The following is a 19,669-nucleotide window of genomic DNA, read 5'->3' as shown; positions in this document are numbered from 1 at the left end:
CAATATTAAAAACAAATAATGATAATAAAAGGATGTAACAGTTTTTCCCTGACACTTACAAATTAAGAAAAGTAACATAAAATCCAAGGTTAGCTGGTTTTCGAGAGATACATTCACCTAAATACTGTTTAAGGGAGTTTAGAACATTTGGGAGGAGAATTTGATTAACAGAATGAACCTAAAATCTACTATTTTCACCAAAAAGTACTCACTAAAGTGACAGAGCTACACTGATGCAGGGGAACTAGAGATAGAATTCAGCGTCCAACAAGTGGAAGTTGCTTTCAAGGTGAGAATCAAGGGCACTGTGTAGAGCCTGTGGATGAGCACGGTGTCCCCCATAAAGTGGGTTAGGAAGGTAAAATTGAATTCCTGTTGGATTAATCAGCCAACATCAGGTATGATGAAAGTGTGGCATGCACAAAGGAGGATTTTTTCATGCAAGTTAGACTGTTTGTAAGGTCATTTTTCTTTCAAAGAGTGATGCTAAATTTCTTAAAATTATGAATTCAAAATCTTGCTTTTTTACGGTTTTCTTTTCAACTTTGTAAATTCAGCTTCTAAAACTGTATTCTTCTTGTAAGTCTAGCAAGTATTAGCACTCAGGTCTAAAGCCCTTTGAATAATGCTTAAGCCCATTTATGGACTTAGTGACTTAAATACCTTCAAATGTATTAAACTACATTTATAATATGATTTATTTGCTTTCCAAGTTGTTCAGGTTACTGCATTAATGCCACAAATATTTCTACAAGTTAAGCATCCAGAAAACGAACATTTAACTTTGGTGAACTTTATTTATCTTAGATGTTCTACTAAGGAAGATTTTTAAGGTCTAGGTTGGTCATCTTACACTTTTTAAATTGGTGTTTATAAGGCCAAATTAGGCCACATAGGCCAAATTTCTTTAAAATTACAAATGCAAATTTAAAGTTTTATTTCAGTCTTGCTACAAGATAAAAGACCCATCTCCGGCCAATTCAAAGATCCATTCTTGGCAGAGGCTTTTTTTAGGGGCCTTTTAAATATGTCCCTTGTTAGACTGAATTAAAAAAAATTAATTAATGATTATTAAACTCCTGGACTTGATGCAAGACTGTTTAAGTCAGGTTCCCTGTAAGGTTGACCATGGACTGACATTGGTCTTAATCCTATTAAAATCCATGATAAATATGCTTAAGCATATTTATCAAAGTCAATTATACTAATTTCTTCCCAGCAAGATGTAGATTATATTATACAAAAGTTTCTGGCTGAGATCGGGTTTGGGACCATTTTTCTCTTTCAGTACCTTATTCCTTCTTAACCCTCAAATATTAATACTAAGATTTTGTTCATCTTAAACTTTTGATACTAAATTCAGAAATTTCTGGCATTAAAATTTTTGTGCCCAAAGAAGACACTGACTCTGCTAAATGACGGAGATAGAAACATGAGCTTTTTTGATGTTAGTGAAACACCTTGAACCCTAGTTATGTGTGGGTTCTCAGTCAAGGGCTCCATGACATCCTGGTGGACCGGCCATGAAGTCTATAGCCCTGAGTTCAAAGGCCAACTTTGGGTCCTGAGTATATTTTCTATTTTTCTTAATAATTTTAAGAATTCAACAATTTGGTAGTGAAAAGAGATTGAAAACAAGATCAAAACCTCTTTTCCTCTTGCTTTATCCCTGAATTTATAGAATTTATAGAATGAATTATATAGCATTGTACTAATTATATAATATGTCCTTTATTCTCTACCTCGGGTTTATTTCTTCCCATTTAACACAGTTTTCACTGTCATTAAGACCTCTTTAGCTACCGAAAATATCTTGAAAAAGTCTAACCTTGCAGCTCTAAGTTTGCTAATGAGTTTCTGGAATCAGTGGGCAACTACATGAAGCCTCCCTCCCTCCCGCTCTTGGCAGAAGTGATGTCCTAATGCATGCTGAGAGTTTGCTTGTAAGGAGCTGGATCATCTTCCATTGGAGAGAAGGTGCACAGTGTTTGAGAATACAGGCTTCAGTGACAGGTAGCGTGGCTCACGTTTCTGGCTCTGTCACTTCATAGTCAGACAAGTTATTTACTCTCATCTTGTCCTACTTTCCTCATTTATGAAACAGGGAAAATAACAGCATTAAAGCAACATCTCAGATATGACTGTGTGCACATCTCCAAGTTTCATTTTAAGCTTGGTAAGAGGAAGTGGGTAAGAGGAAAGCTTTCAAGAAAGCAAATCTAAATTGCCTCTTGGTGGCCGTATTTTGTAGGAGATTAGCCATGAAAATGATGTTTGGTTAAACATCATTAGGATAGTCACAAAGCTGGTTAAAGGTCATTGCATTTTGGAATATCTGGTTAAAGGTGACAGTAATCAATGTGAGCTAGATGGGTAAATTGCATTTCCTAAACAGCCTTTTTATCTCATTAATATCTATCAGAAATTGCACACAGCTTATCAGCAATGCTAGATGTTTCCTCTCAGGAGCTCTTAAGTGGCATCATTCAAAAGTGTTCTGCTTCAGATCAATTTGGAGCCAGTTATCCCTGTAAGTACCTGGGAGATAAAATTGTTGCGACCCAACAATACAGCCCAGTAGTCACAAGTAATCAAAAGGGATTACATCATTTCTGTGCATCCATAAAGACCACTAAAGAGGATCCATTCATGGTGTGCATCAACTTCACCACCTCTTCGCTGTGTTTTTCTCCCTTCTTTAAATTGCCCTTCATCTATGACTGTGCAGAAAGCTCTCTTTACTTGTATCACTATTTCTTTACCATTTAAAAAAAAAGTGAGGCTCTTGTGTCACCCCCTCATCCCCACTCACCTCTTATTGTGCTTCTCAGTGTCAGGCAGGTAATAACAAACAAAAGAAGGCCAGATACACTGCAGCTAACTAAAGAGGCTTCGCTAAAAGCGGGCAGCTTCAGCTGACTGTTGCACTCCAGAAATGTCCATCCACCCATCCGACCATCCATTCATCCATTCATTCATACATGCATTCATCCAATCAATCAAAAATCATTTGTTGAGCACCTACTGTTTACTACATTGATACTCAGTGAACAAGAGAGAACAACTCTATGGAGCTTACTTTCTTGTGTGGAGAGATAGGCAACAAATCATAAACTGAGCACATAAGCGGAGTATACAATGGTTTAGAAGATACAATAAAATGGTAGACAAAATAGGTAGGGTTGAGAGAAGGGATTGGGTATGTAGACAGAAGGGGGTTTTGCAATTTTAAATAGCATAAATGTGGGAGGCCTCTTCCATAAGGTATCATTTGAGCAGAGACAGGGAGACAGTGAGGTGTGGGTTGTGTAGGCATCCAGGGAAGAACATTCTAGACAGAGGGAATCTGAGTAAAAGACCCTGACAAAGGAGCATCCCTGGTATGCTTTAGGGACAATGAGGAGGTCAACTGGAAAGATGGAAAGCTGGCTTCTGTGGCTTGGTCAGATGTAGAAAAGGGAGAAGATTAGGGGTGAATTCAGAGAATTAATGGGTGTACAGATCAGCAGGGACTGGTAGGTCATCTGAAGGATGTTTCTTTTACCCTGAATACAGCAGGAAGCCATTAGAGAGTTTCAGTACGACCTGCCTTAAGGGTTAAGAAGATCTCACTTGCACTTGTGTTGGGAATTGACAAAAGTGGAAGCTGGGAGGTCAGTTCACTGAAGACTACAGTTGTTGAGGCGAGAAATGCTGGTGGCCCAGACTGCAGTGGTGGCAATAGAGGTGATGGGAAGTGGTCAGATGCAGGACAGATTCTGGAGTCAGAACCAGAGAGCTTGCTCCTACCTTGGACCTGGGCTGAGGGAAGGGATTCAAGACAGTCAGTGTCAAGTATGGGGTTGCTGTCACCTGATGGTGAAGGATATGGGTGGAAGGTGGGCTGGGGGAGAAGCAGGACATAAGAAATTTAGACGTGCAAAGTTTGACACATCTGTTAGACACCCAAGTGGAGCTGTGAAGCAGACAGCTGCATTTATGAGCACAGAGTATAAACTCAGAAGTCACTGGCATATACTTATGAGACTTGCAATGTCTATTGCTCAGTAATCTGGTTTTTGTGTATGAAAAGCCAAAAATGGGTATTAAGTATACGCAACTTTTTAAATTATAAATGAATGGACAGACTACATTTTCCAGAACTATCTTGAACCCCACTGGTTCCCTAATGCTTTTCTCAAGCCTCATCTGCTCCAGCTGGAAACTTTTTCATGGTCTCCGTGAAAGCTAAGTTGGGGAAATAACCACTCCGAACATTCTTGACAAAAACTCCAGGCAGTCTTTTTGTTCTTCCTAATGCCAATGGAGAGAACTTGTGGTTAGCAGAAACTGTGCTGGCTAGGATGTTTGAAGCTGGGCTCTGGTTTACGTTCTCAGAAATGTCCATCTTTGGCCATCTGACTGGCACAATCTCCCAACATCTTGACAAATTCTTTCCCTTCTTCGAAGCAGCTTCTTTGGCCTTTAAAGAGAAATGTTTTGTTCTCTCGTATATCCTTATGAACAACCTGCCACACCAGAAAACAACAGCAGTGAAGCAAGAACCATGCACTCCCACAGGCTGGGTGGTGGCCACTGGAGAGGTCCATGGACCGGTCTGGAGGACTTTTCCTTCCCACTTCACCTCTGCCCTCGCTTGTCCACAGCTCCAACCAGCAATGATCTTTCTCTTTCAGAACAAGTTTTGATTTGGGGGAAAATTACAAATTCTCACTTAAATCTCATTATAATTTTTATCCATATTCCATTTTTTTCCCTCTCCTTCCATTTCTTACTCTCATCTGCCTTTCCTTCAACTCTTTCTGTCCTCACCCTTCAGCCCATGCATTCTCTGTTTTGATAAAGAAGCAAATAGCTTCCAGTGGGTCTTTCCCACTCTCTAAGTCCTTGCTGACACACATCCCTGCATTTGCTTGTTTGGGCTCCTGGACAGGACAAAGGCAAGTGTCATGCTCATGCTGACGGCTTTGTTAAACCAGTGTGCACCAAGAAAAAGCACATCCATTCAAATCCAGTTGCCTATGAAGTATCATTAGAATTTGAGGAGATAGGAATTCAGAGTGATTATCTCCTAACAATTTGAATTGAGGGCTTTACATCTAAGATAGTGATGGACTCTCACCCTTAGTGGGCCCTTCTCACTTTGGTAGCACCTCCATTTTTCTCTTTCTGCGTCATGCCTTCAGTGCTCAGTTTATGGCAAGTAGGGAGAAAAAGAAACAAAGCACAAGTTAAAATGAACTGATTAAAGAATGTGGAAATTATACTCATAAAACTGCCCTTGTTAAATAAGCAAATTGAGGTTATGCATCTTTTATTTTGAGTGTCAGCTTTACAGATGAGTTTTTCTAATCATAGTATGCGTTGAACCAAAATGAACCAAGCTACAAGCATCTATTCGTTTTTTTTCTCATTCTAGGAATATTAGATTTTTTTTCTTACCAAAGTACTCTTTTCCCTTTCAGAAATATATCATTTTTTAAAGTGACCATAAGCAATGAATTTCTATCCTACCCTTTCACTGGCAAATTGAGTTTATTAACACTGCAACATGAAGTCTGTGTGAAGCTTATTAAAGATGTGTTCAAAGTTCCCACATATTTCTTACCATTTTCCCCCAGGCCTCTCCTGCTACATGCCAGACTGAATTTGGCAATCTTGAGTTTTAAAATATTTTAACGTATAGAATAGAGGGAAAACAAGGGTTTACATTTGTTTTTGTATTCATAGAGTGCTGTTTTACAAAAGGTTAAGATTCTGTTAGTTGAAAGTCATGGAATCCCAGCTGAAGCCAGCCTGAATGGAATAGGGTTTTTTCTAGATTGATCTTGGGTTATCTCACAGCACCTGATACAGATTAAAACAGGCAGCCCTCAGAAGTTCAGGGGTACAGCCAAATCTTGGAATAACCAAAACCAGCCACACAAGTACTGTCAGAACTCTCGGTCTTTCTGCTGCATTCTGCACCCCAGTATTCTATCTCTGTCTCTCTCTCTCCCTGCCCACAAGCTTTTTTCCTGTGGATGAAAACATGGCCCCTGAAAACTTCTGAGTATTCTATAGTGTCAGACGTTAAAAGAGGCCAATGTGGACCTTCTTGGTACTGAAACCAAGAGAACTATAGGATTAAGTACCTCACCACCTGGCTTTGTTCTGCTTTCCATCTTTAAAGCAATTAACTATACGCTGGGGGAAGAAGGGGAGCACGTGTGTGTGTATGCGTGTGCATGTTTGGCATTGGGACAAGGGGAGTGGAATGGAGTTGGATAGGGGTAAAGAGAGGTTGTGTAACAACTTGACAATTCCAGTGGGGAAAATGATGGAGAAAATTCCCTGCAGGAGCAGTGTGATCCAGAAGCAGGGAGGTGCTGGGATGTAAGAGAAGACAGGGGTAGGGTAGGTGGGCTTTCACAGGCTAGCCCCACAGACTCTCCATCAGGGTACACCCTGGGGCAGACATATTTGCTTGGAATATGTGGAATGTGGATGTGGACACTGATGCCTCAAGTTTCTGTAACTCCCCACAACTCAAGGCTAGTGGGGGGGTGGGGACTTTGGTCCATATCAGTGACAAGCCTGTTTCTTTCCCTTCGACCAAGACTAAGAGCTGGGAATGGGAATCAAGAGGAAGGATGCAATCTGGAGTAGAAAAGGGACCACTTGTTTTTGCTTATGTGTTGATTGCTTGGTTTCTGTGAACACGTTCCATAGAAAAATTACTGGTTCCTCTTTCCCCTCCCCCCTTCTGTTCTTTAAGCCACAGTTAGATACTATGGAGTTACCAATATGCTTTCCCCAGACATAAGCCCTGTCAGCACAATTGTACGTTTGCTGTGCTGAGCGGAAAATTTCTAATAATACGTCTGAACATATGCAGGAATATTAGTTTCTGGGCTTTGAAACAATCATTGCTGGAGGGTTTTTTACCTATATAGGACACTTAGGATAAATCATCTTACTTTTGCTTGCCTCACATTCTCAGAGGCTACATAATGAACCCTTTCATTGTATTAGACCACTTCTGTAACTTCCTTACTCATACCCTCTCCCCCTTTAAATTCATGGTATTTTTTATATTTCAAGATTATTTTCAAGAGTTCCCGTATTTATCACTGCTTTTACTCTTAATTATATTCATTGTTAATATTGAGCATTCACCAGGTTATTTCTGTCACAACCATTCCTGTGCTGTAGAGATTTTAAGTTGTGTGTGTAAGAAGTGAAGAGAATTAATTGCCCCAAGACATCATGCAGCAAATGCCTGAGCTGGGATTCGAACTCAGATATAAGTGACCCTAAAGCACATGATCTCTGTCCAGAAGATATGAACCTTTGCCTTCACTCCCATTAATTCAAGTGGTGCTTGAAGTCTGTCCTTCCTATCATTTTTGTGATATAACGTGTTCATTTTACTTTGTTGTGGCCATGCTTAATATCTTGAATTTTCACTTACTCCAGTCTCAGTTTGTTATAATCCTTTTTGCTAAGCATTTGCAGTAGCTTTATGATAGCCCATTAATTTTATGTACTAAAAATTCCCTAAGAAGTTTTCTAATGTTGGACATCTACATTGATTCATCATGGCTGCCTTGTGAATGATGTTAATTAGCATGCATAGTCTTTATATTTTGAAATATATTCTTAAGATAGAGCCATTTAAGTATGATCGCTGGGTCAAATTATATGAATGCTTCAGAGAATTTTTAATGTGTGTGGTGAAAATGTTTTTCAGAATAGTCGTACTGTTTTCATCATAAGTAGTAAAGGCCTCGTTTTAAGGGTGGGTTGGCATTTTTTGAAATGATAAAGCTTCCTTGCATGTTAAATGAGCAGGTAACATCTTTTCAAATTTCATGTGTAGTTTAAAATAGATTCCTGGCCATCACCCAGAAGAGAATCATGAGGACAGTGACCTCAATTATCTCCCCCTTTTCCCTTTCCTTAAAAAATGCAAAACCTTTCCAAAATGCAAAATTGCAATCTTTGTACATTTTGTTCGATGGTAAATGAAAAATCTTACAGATCCTGACCAGTTCAAATTAACTTTAAGTCAATGGCAATTTGCCCCAATGTTGAAATGCTTCATGTAATTGCCTAAATCAGCTGTGAGCATTTCATCTCACAGTAGTGCTGGACAGACCTGTGTCTTGCAGTTAAGCCAAAGACTTGTTTCGCTGTTATTCAAGTCTGACTTAGTATAGAAAACCAGAAGATCAAATTCTTCTATCAGTCCATGTAGTTGGGTATCAGACATTTTTGTGTTTTCCCTTCATGTCAACTGAGTTGGTTTATTTTGTTTGCTCTTGCTTTGTTTCCTTAGGTGTTTGCCAAACTACTGTGAACATGGAGGAGGCTGCTCCCAGTCCTGGACTAGCTTCTCCTGTAACTGCAGTAACACGGGTTACAGTGGCGCCACCTGCCATAACTGTGAGTGGTCCTGACTTACCCACAAAATGGGCACACCTCCAGGAGTGCCAGTGCTGACTTCAGGATGCGCTCAACGTGGGGCAGGCTCTTTGGGTTCATTCATTCAACACGTGTTTCTTGGTGGCCATGTGGGATACATATAGGACTATAAGCCATATCCTCAGAGAGTTTGTGGCCTGCCAGGAACACAGATAGGAAAGGGAATAAGTGTTGGAGGCAGAGGAGAGACCATGTGCCCTAGGCTCACCAAGGGGAGCTATTAGGTCAAGGGTGTTGTCTGGATGGGCTCGGTTAGGCTACTGTAATAAACAACTTCACCTGTCAGTGGCTTAAGTAACCAGTGGTTGTGTCATACCTGTGTTACATGCTTATGTCACATTGGCAGGGGCCCCTCTTCCACTTTGTCCTCATTCTGGGATACTGGCGTTGCTCTGACACCCAGAAGGTTGCTGTGGCAGAGAGAAGAATGAGAAAGCATACACTGGCCGTTGAAAGTTTCCCCCTGGGAGTGGTAAACATCACGTCCACTCACATTCTATTGGCCAAGGAAAGTCACAAGGGTGCACCTCAATTCAAAAGTTGCAGTCTTGCTGTGGGATCAGAGAGAACCAGCATCTAGATGATAACTTCCAATGATGGCATGTCAGTGTTAAGGAGGCTTCAAATAGAAGGCCTGAGTTGATATTTGGTAGGAGTGTGGCAGAGAAAGAAAAGAAAAAGGAGACTGAATGTGTGAGTGACTTGACGTGGCTGGAGAGTGCTGATAGTAAGAAGTAAGAGAGGAAGCAGGGTGAGTGAGGGAAGCTGGAGCACACAAGGAATAAGGGGTGATGAGTAAAAAAATAAATGACTAGCCGGGGCCCCGATTACTGTAATTTTATAGTCTCGTTGGGGTCACCAAACAAAAACACACGACAAAATAGAGGTTTGCCATTTACAGAATTGTGTGTCAAACTGTGTGAAGTGAGCTGTAAGGATAATTTAGAAAGACACAATCTGAAGGTGCTGGCTATAGTTGTGGGAGATTTCATCGAAAATGTGAGTGTGAAATTGACTTCAACGGTAGAGAGGTAGGAGGTGGAACTGTTAGAAAAATGTAAGAACCGAGCCAGGGGGCTGCTGAGGACTACGGTGAGGCCCAGCAGGGGTGGACCTCACCAGGGTTTCCTAAGTTCCTGCTGTTGCCAGGATGGCACCTAGAGATTCAGAAAACAAATGGGAGATGCTGGCAGTGCTGAGATCAGACTCTGATGCAGGGGGCACTGTCGTCACTGTCAGCCCTGAAGACCTCTCAGCCATTCGACAGCCTTTCTGTGCCTTGCAAGGTAGCATTTACCAGTGATGACCACAGAGATGTCTAGTCGCATCAGAGACGACACAGCCCAAAGGTCATCACGGATGATGTTACTATTTTTTGGATGCCTGTGGAAATGAAAAATACCACCTGGCTAAAACCCCACCTGGCTTTATAAGTGAGCTGTAATGAAGTATATTATCGGGGCACCTGGGTAGCTCAGTTGATTCAGTGTCCGACTTCGACTCAAGTCATGATCCCAGGTTCATGGGATCAAACCCCACGTTAAGAGAGTAGAACGTGCTTGGCATTCTCTCTCTCTCTGTCTCTGTCTCTCTCCCTCTCCCCTTCTTTGTCTCTCTCCCCTGCTTGTGCACATGCTCCCTCTCTAAAGTAGAACTAAAAAGTATTTTTTTTTATTTTAAAAATATAATGAAATATATTATTTAAAATTTTCTATTTAGAAATTTGGAACACAGTGAAGGTAACACTGGACTAAGAGAGATTAAATTTGGATTTTACCTAGCTCTTGTACTTGAATAAGCGTATCATTGTGTCACTCCAAAGCTGTTTCTTCACAGACTCTATACTAATGAAATCTTGTGGGCCCTTTTAAGGCTAAAATTACATGTTTTGTTTAAGATTCCTAGTAAATACCAACCTATGAGTGTTGAGCCTAATTCCAGAGATATCATCCTTAAGTAGCCAAGAACAATGTTTACTTGCATAGACACATTGCAAGACATGTATAGTACTGTCTGGATTCTAGATTGTCACATCAGTGCTCTTGTGAGATGCTCAGTGACCACCAGAAGAGCCATCAATGTAATAGTGAGAACCTTGAAGAAAATTTAAGTCAAAGATGCCCAAATTTTGGCAAAATCACATGACAACATTTCTATGAGTTTTTATAGCTTATTCCATTCACTTTCTCCTAATTTAACACTATGTTGAGGAGTTCATCTCTATGGATACTCTTCTCCTCTAATTTTCTCCATCCATCAGGCTAAAAATAGAATATTTCCAGCTTTTAAAAAAGTGTGAAGTTGAAAATCAATGGAGGTGAGGTGCTGATTTTTAATGGAACGCTATCCCAGCTGATGAGCAGGAGACTCAACACACAAAGCCTTAAAAATACCATTCTGTTTTTATAACACCTTCTATTCCCCTTGCTGTGAAATTGCTCAGTGCTCTATGATAGGTTGCCACACTGTTAGGCTCTTTCTTCCCTTCTGGGCACCCAGCCAGGAGAAATCAGGTCCTTGGATGGTTGTGAGGGCTGGCAAACACACCTGGTATGCCTGTGCAGTTCAAGAATTTGTCATCCTCTAACTGATTTCTTCCCCTTCCCCAGTTGGGTGAGGACCATTGTTTTGAGTCAGATTTGTAAATTGAGTGACCCAAGGCATGCTTTCCTGCCTGCAAAACCCTGTCCTTCCAAGCCCCCTGCGCTACCCCCCGCATGGGGCATCAGAGATGAAAGTTGCCAAAATGCAGAAGACAATACATAGGCCCCTAGGCCCCTTGGCCCTCTACCACGTAAGAAAACTACCAGAGGGGTTATAGGGCTTCTGATCCCTCAAATCTCACAGGTAGCAGGCTCGGTGGTATTTGAGGACACCCTCAGATTGAAACAACCCAAGTTCACAGCCCCACTCCTGTGGAAATGGCAATGTCTTTGGTGTGTTGGGGCCTGTGTTCTTGAAGCAGTCATCCACACAACATTATATACAGTCTTTAGATTTGTAAGACAGTTCATATTACTCAAAACTGATAATTTCTTGAGTATTCTTAATCCTTTGTTTCTTCAAGCTCTTCAAGGTGTTTTAATTTTTCATTATGGTGCTTCTTAGTGAATGTAAACCAACAGGGCTGAGGACAGGTAGGGTTAACTTCTTTCTTCCAGCTTTTGTGGATAAGAGAGGAGTCTGGGTAAAGGGGAGGGTATGATGGACTCTAAGAAATAGCACAGTGGGAACCCCAACGTGTTTAGGCAGAGCAGGTTGCTGGTAAAAGTAGATATATCATCATTCCATTTCAATTTTCCTTCCACCTTACCTGATGACACATAAAGAAGTTGGGCATACGAGTTACATTTCTTTTCAAATACACTTTGTTCAAAACCACCTGTTGAAGAAGGAGGTGGTGAGCATGTGGGGAATTCCTGTCTCTAGATAGGGAAGATATGTGAGTCTCTCACTTATCCCATGAGCTGTCATTGAGCCCTATTGTGTCGTGTCCGTAAGTTGTTTTGGTTAGGAGCCGCCTTCTCTGCATTGTATTCTGTTCTCCAGAGGAATAACTGAAGGTATACCAATGTCTGCAATCCACACAACCCCTGGCAACCCAACCAATGAGCAGAGCCTTCAGACCACCAGAGATAGTCACCCGTGTTCTTGGTTTGATGCAACGTGCAGGTTTAGGAGGTTAGGTAGTTAAAGCCAAACTTCTAAACAGGTACAGTATATCTTGGTCATGCTATCCTATGAGTGCAAGTTAATATTAAAGGGAAGAGGTTTTGATTATGGGAGTTTAATGCATAATTAGTCTACCATGTAATGATAAAGTCATATGGTATTACTATCTCCATTTTATAGAGCATCACATGGCAACCCAGAAAAGTTACGTACCTTCCTCAAGATCACACAGCTAGTGGAGCTGGGACTTGAATGAATGGAATCTGGCTTCAGATGCCAGACACATTTTAAGCTCTGTGTTTTATTTCCTTTCTTAAACACATAAGACATTTGCAAACCTCTCTGTGTGAACTTAATGGTGAGGCATCCAGGACTTCCTTCATATTGCTTGAGACACACTGGGGTATTGTGATACGTGATTGAAAATGTAGAAGACTGCGAGATGAAGATGTTTTTGCATTCTAGAATAATCATGCAGTGATCATGGAAGAAAGTAGGATGAATTAGCACTTGAAAGACAGAAAAAATTAAAATGAATGTAAGAAATAGGAAAGCTTATGGAAACAGGCAAGAGCCAAGACGTGATGGTAGGAATATCTATGCTGTACTTTGGAACACTGCATATATTTCCCTGGCTCCAGAAAGGAAAGATAAATAGCTCCATTCATTCCCAAAGCCCAAATGATATTCCTATAAAGCAGTTTTCCCTCGGGGAAATCTGAGCTCATTCCCATTAAACCAAACCTTTTTATGTGCTATTGCAATATCTATAAATACCACTTTAATGGTTACATAATAAATAGTCCATTTAATGACTTTTATTCAAACACTGTCATCTTTTTTTTTGGGGGGGAGTGGAGAGGACCTGTGTTGTTTCCAAATATTTATTATTATAACCAACTGTAGTGAGCATCTGTGTGCTTAAGTAATCTTTAAATCCCTCATAGTCTATTGTTTCCTCAGGATGTCTTAGTAGTGGTATTACTGAGTCAAAGACCATGAATAGTCTCAAGGATCTTGATTCATATTTTCAGCTTTTTTTCCTAAAGTCTGGCTACAGTTTGTACTCTGATTATTATTTTCTGATACCTTGTTTTGCCTTCTCTGCCAGAATTGTTTGCTGCAACTTAAAAAAAAAAAAACCTCTTCCACTTGCATTTTTACTAAAACATTTGAATATTGAAATGGAAATTATTATTGACCTTCATGGTGAGTTCCAGATAAAGAAAACGGTTGATGTATTTATTTATTTTTATTTTTTTAGATGACTTATACAATAAGAATAAGACTGTCTCTCTCTGTAGAATTCTACTTTGTCATGCAACAAGTACCTTTTGAAAGCCCATCTGGTGTCAGTAACTATGCATGTGATTCCTTTCACGTTGAGTGGACTCGATAAGTGACACAAGTACTTACTTATCATCTTCTCTATGTCTCCTATTGAGTGGGAATGCCCTTGATCTTCTCACTAAGTCTGATGACATTCACATGGTCCCTTTCCAGGGTCTCTTTACCATTTCCCAGCCTTGGCTAATCTCTTTTTGCAGTCCTTCCTGACACCTTCACAGTGCCTTTTAGCTCACTTTGCAGCTGGGCAAGAGGATGTCAGCTTTCTTCCTCTCCCAAGCCTGATATAGTGCTTCTCCCATTGGGCAGTCAATAGCTGGGTATTGATTGGGAGCATGTCAAGTTGTCTGGCTATCAGACTCTACACTAGTCATCACAGAGGGATAACGCTTCTGGCTGTTTTAAGAGTAGGTAAATGGTCTGTAACCGCATGGCATTTCGTGGTTGGAGCGACAGGTTAGAGAGGGTGGGGGATTCTGGTAATAAGAGGCTTATTTAAAGGCATCACTTATAGCTCTTAGCTCAGAACAGCTCATATCCTAATATTATTCTGTGGGTTTCTTATCAAGATCTAAAGCAAATTCATCTTCATGCGTAACCCCAGTGCCTTCTGCAGATGTTCCCAGCTACAACTAGACACCTAAAGGAGAAGAAGAAATAAATGAATAATAGTAATAAATTGTGGAATCCACGCCCTGCTTCATTTTATGACACTAACCACAGTCTTTTGTGTCATCATTATTTTTATTTATGTTAACTCCCCTAGTGAGACTGAAAACTCCTTTGGAGAAGGGACCACGTCTTGTTTATATTTGTACTAAAAACAGCCAAGGAACTGGTGGCATAAAGGGCACACCGTGTAATTGGCAAGATGGAAACTTAAGTGGGAATGGGTCATTCGGTGTGCCATTAGATGGGGACTCCATAAGGACAAGGTGGTATCTGAGTCTTTTCTGTCTCCAGCCACTGATTTCCACCTGACACACAGTAAAAATCTGATGTTTGCTGTGTACACGAATACATGAGGTACGAGCATGACGTAGTGGTAAGTTACTGGGGCACAGGCATGGTCACTTTCCGTGCGGAGGTGAGAAAGTTTTCTCAGTTATTGACCTTTGAGCCCTGAAGCCTTAATAGGGCTCAGAGGATGAGAAGGAAGAAGAGCAAGGGGAAGGAACAATGAGCAACATGTAAAAAGGCAGAGAGACATGAGGGTCACGCAGCAAAGAGAGGTCTATCCGGTGCCCAGCATGGCTAGAATCTGAAGTGCAATGGGGAAGTTGGATTGGAAGGCAATGCAGCCAGAGTAAAGGAAGGGGGCTACTTTCAGAAGGAGCTTGCTTCTCTGTTGAGCATTGAGGAGCCAGCCGTGGTTTGTTGGTTTCGCTTTAATTCTCAGAAATGACTTGCTAATATTTATTTTGCTGTTGTTTGTATTTTGCTTATTGGAGTTTCTTTTTTTAAAGGGAATTATAACTCTGATGGTTTTGCAGAGCATGCACTGAAGTTGTAAGATGAAGATATGGGCACAAGGAAGAGATACTGGATGCTCTTTACAGTTGTGTGGACAGCAAATAATGAGAGTCGGAGTGAGCTAGGAAGAAGGGACCTGACTTGAAAGGCATATCTAAAATTCGATCAAACAGACTTGAAGACAAATCGAATACAGCAGAAAGAAGGATGACTGCTAGCTTTTTAGCTTGGAAGACTTCATGAATGAAGAATATAGTGACTAAGTTCTCAGGTCTGTCTGGGCCTGACAGCCTCCTGTCAAATCCAGGCCCTACAACTTACAAGCTCTATCGCCTAGGGCAATTTATATGAGCTCTGTGTGCTTTGACTTCCTTATTGGTGATATGGGACTAATAATAGTGGCCCCCTAATGGAAATATCATGAGGCTTAAGTAAAATAATCCCCCCTAAAGTATTTAACCTAGCATCTGGCAAATGCAAAGTGCCTGTTTCATGTTAGTTGCTATTTCAACAGGTAGAAGAGGAGATTTAGTGGATGCTGTTATCAGTTCAGTTTGGGGAGCAGTGTCAGTCTGGAGAGGTGCTCACCATGCTGAAGTAGCTGGAAATCCCCAAGTGAGGCCTGGGAGGAAAATCAGAATCATGAGGGGTCTAGTTGCCAAAGCCTTTTGAGTAGCTGAAGTTGCCCAGGTGTGGTAGGCCAAGGATGAAACCTACAAAGTAAATCATTTTAAAGGACTCAAGAAGGGCTACAGTGAGTCACAAGTGTGAAGGAATGGCGAGGAAAGAAGAAGGAAGACTAAGAGGAAGTGGTAACTTAAAACACAGAATTGATTATAAATGGACACGTCTGAGTGATATCCCCCATCATAGGGTGTGGTGATAGTTGAATGACCGGATGAGTGTTTAAAAAAAGAAGTTGCAGTTGGGGCACCTGGGGTGGCTCAGTCAGTTGAGTGTCTGACTCTTGATTTCGCTTCAGGTCATGATCCCAGGGTTGTGGGATCGAACCCTGTGTCGGGCTCTGCACTGAGCATGGAGCCTGTTTGAGATTCTCTCTTTCTTCCCCTGCCCTGCTCATACTATCGCTCTAAAAACAAAACAAAACCAAATAATAACAATAATAAATGCAATAAAAAAGTTGTAGAAAAGTACAATAAGGGAAGGAAAGAAACCATTTTTCCATAGGGAATCTATGACTATAGAAGTATTGAAAAGTATTGGAATTTGCTGTTCCCAGAACATTTGTGAATTGATGACTGTCACAGGTGTTATCAGGATCCAGGGTTCAGAACCGCTACCTGCCACTAAGAAGATTTGACTCTCCTTCAGCAGCAAAGGTCATTATCTTTGTATTCATCAGTAAAGAAGTAAGAGAAGGCACTGCTTTCTGCAGGGGCATTGCGTCTCTATGAAAAGAGAGATTGGAGCGGGTTGAGCTGGAGGGAAAGTTCTCAAAGAATGGATGGGGAATGTACCCTAGGGCCAGACTTGGATAGGCAGGGAAGTCTTAAGAGAGTGTTTTTCCAAAGTGAGAACCAAAGGAAGGATTCTATATAAGGAGGAGCACCAAGAATGTTTGAGTTTCTCCCAAGTTACTAGCCTAGGGATGAGGGAATGGACATTTGTTTGGTTTTAGCTTCTTTTCAGTGCCATGGATTTATTGGGGGGCTAATCTATGTCATCTCACTCTCTCAGGCCCCTTTGGTTCTTAGCTCTGACCTTGTTAGATGGTGGCAATTCTTCAAACCACTGGGTGTTCACACATGCATATTTCTTGACCAGAAAGTCTTCTTAACACTTGTTTTGCCCAAGTAACCATGTCAAGTCTTGCCAGAAGCCTACCAGGACCTTTCCTAGATGTTGTTCCACTTTGCTCCTTTGGTACCCATTCACATAGAATTTATTGCACTATACGAACATGCAAAGTTTGGCTCTTGTTTACCTTTCCACACTGCTACTATTCTGTGCATCCCTCTTTGTATCATATCTGGCACATATGGGTGCACAGCAGAGGATCAATGGACATAAACATCTCTTTTATGGCCAAATGCTTAAAGCCACAGAGCTAGAGGAGGTGGGATTTGAACCCGGTTCCAAATGGCTGAAAGCACTTCCTCTTCACATTACAACATCTCTAAGTGGAAGAAAGAGCACTCTTAAATATTTTATAGAACATGGCAGGATTTAATAACAAAACTGATACAAAGACTTCTTATTAGAAAGGAGGAGGAATCAAGGTTGCATAGTCACCTCGGATCAATTTTCTTCCTTTTGAACACATCTCAACGATTTAAGACTTTCCCACAGTCATTTCCTACATGTTAATTTGTTCTGTTTGTTCTTTCCTTCCTCTTTTCCCCATCTCTCCCTTCTTCTCCCCTTCCCGTCATTAATTGAGGCTAAGTAAAGCCAACTTCAAATACTTAGGTTGGATTGACAATGCAAGAAATGTAATCACCAGTTTTGGCTTTGTTCCAAATCCTTAGAAACAGCAAAAGATCCCCAAATATGAAAGAATATAATTAACTGGAGATAATTTAATTGTTGATGTTGCCTTCCTTTGGAGAACCATTGGTATTTACTTTGAACACTGAGTGGGAACAATGAGCATTTATTTTTAATGTATTTCAATCAACAGAAGACTAATCACCATAGAAATATAAAGCTCTGGTATGTCCCATGAGCTGGAAGTAATCTGGACTGGATACATACATATTAAACTCAATATATGAAGACACATTTTCCATCTGTGCTTCAGCTTTGGATCCAGACATATCTAGGTTATATTTACAACTCCCTGGTCTTGGGCAAATTACTTAGCTTTTTGCAGACTCGGTTGCTTGATCTCTGAGATAATAACAGCTCATTCAAACAGCTATTGCATACACTACAGCTAAGAAACCAGAAACATCTAGCTCAATATTTGTGATTTGGCACTTCCATGTTAAACGGTATCTATTATATATTTAAAATTATGATTATGAAAATTTTGGTGTATTTTTCATATAATTTATAATACTCAGTAATTTATATGCCTGTGCTAAGTCGTTTGGCTGGAAGAACACGTCTCATGCTGTATATTGCAAAACAAAGTTTAGGTTCTGGTGCAGGTGTTGCCATTAGCAGAACTGAGAGGCACAGTGTCACTGAGAAAAGCCCAAGTGGGGGCTCAAGGGGCCAGAAGTTAAAGCTGTCTCTGCCACAGATGGCCTGAGGCAAGTCACATACTCATATAACCCATATTCCTCGGGGGTACAATGTGGATTATATATGGATTCAACGTGGTCACTAAGAAAGATTATTTTGATTTCCTCTGATAGCAGGACTCAGGATGCACGTGCTGACTTTCTGTAGTGTGTTGTTATCATACTGTACACTTACTGTTTTTCATCTTAGCCATTTTCCAGTGTTCTAGCTCAGGATATTATTTGCATGGATCATGTAGCTTATCTCTTGTTGTGGTTTATAAAGCACAAAGTGCTCTTTTACACTGTTACCTCAAAAAATCCTTTAGGGGCACCTGGGTGGCTCAGTGGGTTATGTGTCCGACTTTGGCTTGGGTTGTAATCTCGTGGTTTGTGAGTTTGAGCCCTGCTTTTGGCTCTGCACTGACAGCACAGGGCTCTCTGCCCATCCCCTGTGTTCTCTCTCTCTCTCTCTCTCTCTCTCTCTCTCTCTCAAAAGAAATAAAAATAAACTTTAAAAAGAGTGAAAAAAAAGTCTTTCAAAGTAAAACAAGTTAAAATATGAGGGTATAAGGGTCACAAATGCTTAAAGCTCTTACATGTTGCCCTTGAAGCATTTGGTTGAGTTGCACTACTGTGAATTTCATTAGAAATGGATCAACTCGAAGAGTAATCAGTGTAGTAGGTGATGAGTGAATGAGAGAGATGGCATGATCATTCATTATAGGTTATCAGTTTTACTTTAAATGATAGGGTAAGATTGTACTATATAACATGTCATGAAAAAGGAATTTCTAGTGTGCTCAGCTTGAAACTTGCCAAAATATTTTTACTATGTAATTTAGAGATAAAATTTAGAAAATATTTATTTATCCATTAAAATTCCATAACACGATCACACTGTGACCAATGGCAAGTTATTTCACCAATTTGAGCCTCACTTGCACCATATCCCAAGGCAAAATAATAGAATCTGTTTTTATTGCTCCTAGGATAAATTCATGAATCAATGAGCATGAAATCCCTTTGACAAGTATGATTCTAGCCCTTCCTTATATGTTCCTTCTTCTTATATATTTACATCAATTTGTTTCCACGGCAACCTTGGTGAGGGACAAGGCAAGTATTTAGAGGAAGGACCCCAATATTCAGAGAAGTTTAGAAGGCAGAGCCCAAGGACATTCCATTATAAGACTGGAGCAGGACTAAAACCTGGATATTCTTGTTGTCTCTGAATTTATCCGTGTGTGTATCCCACAGAACTTTCCATGGCTGTATCATGTTCTAGCTAAGGTAAGTTGATAGTGATGAAATTCTAGGGTTATTTCAAAATTCAGTTGATGTTACCTGTATGGTAAAAGGAACTCTGAGTATATCACTTCTCTGCTTCACATTCTTCAGTGGCTCTCCATTGTCTTAATGATTAAATCCCTGCTTCCCATTTGAGTAAGTATGGCTCTTCATCACCTGGAGCCCTTGTAAATCACACTTTTCAGTCATGATCCCATATGTATCCATGTTAT

The 19,669-nt window shown here is 40.5% G+C and overlaps 1 protein-coding gene across 2 annotated transcripts in view; it reads left to right on the top strand.

Annotated features, from left to right (window-relative positions):
- The window catches only part of CNTNAP5 (contactin associated protein family member 5), an 804,456-nt gene that overhangs the window by 480,247 nt on the left and 304,540 nt on the right, over positions 1-19,669 (top strand). For both annotated transcript variants that reach the window (XM_043576518.1, XM_043576517.1), the window contains exon 11: positions 8,321-8,427. In XM_043576518.1, coding sequence (XP_043432453.1) covers positions 8,321-8,427 — 107 coding nt within the window. The remainder of the gene's footprint in view (positions 1-8,320; positions 8,428-19,669) is intronic.

The sequence above is a fragment of the Prionailurus bengalensis genome, chromosome C1, assembly GCF_016509475.1.
Source record: "Prionailurus bengalensis isolate Pbe53 chromosome C1, Fcat_Pben_1.1_paternal_pri, whole genome shotgun sequence".
Classification (NCBI taxonomy): Eukaryota; Metazoa; Chordata; class Mammalia; order Carnivora; family Felidae; genus Prionailurus; species Prionailurus bengalensis.
The sequence above is the reverse complement of the archived record's forward strand: the minus strand, read 5'-3'. Positions and strand labels throughout refer to the sequence as shown.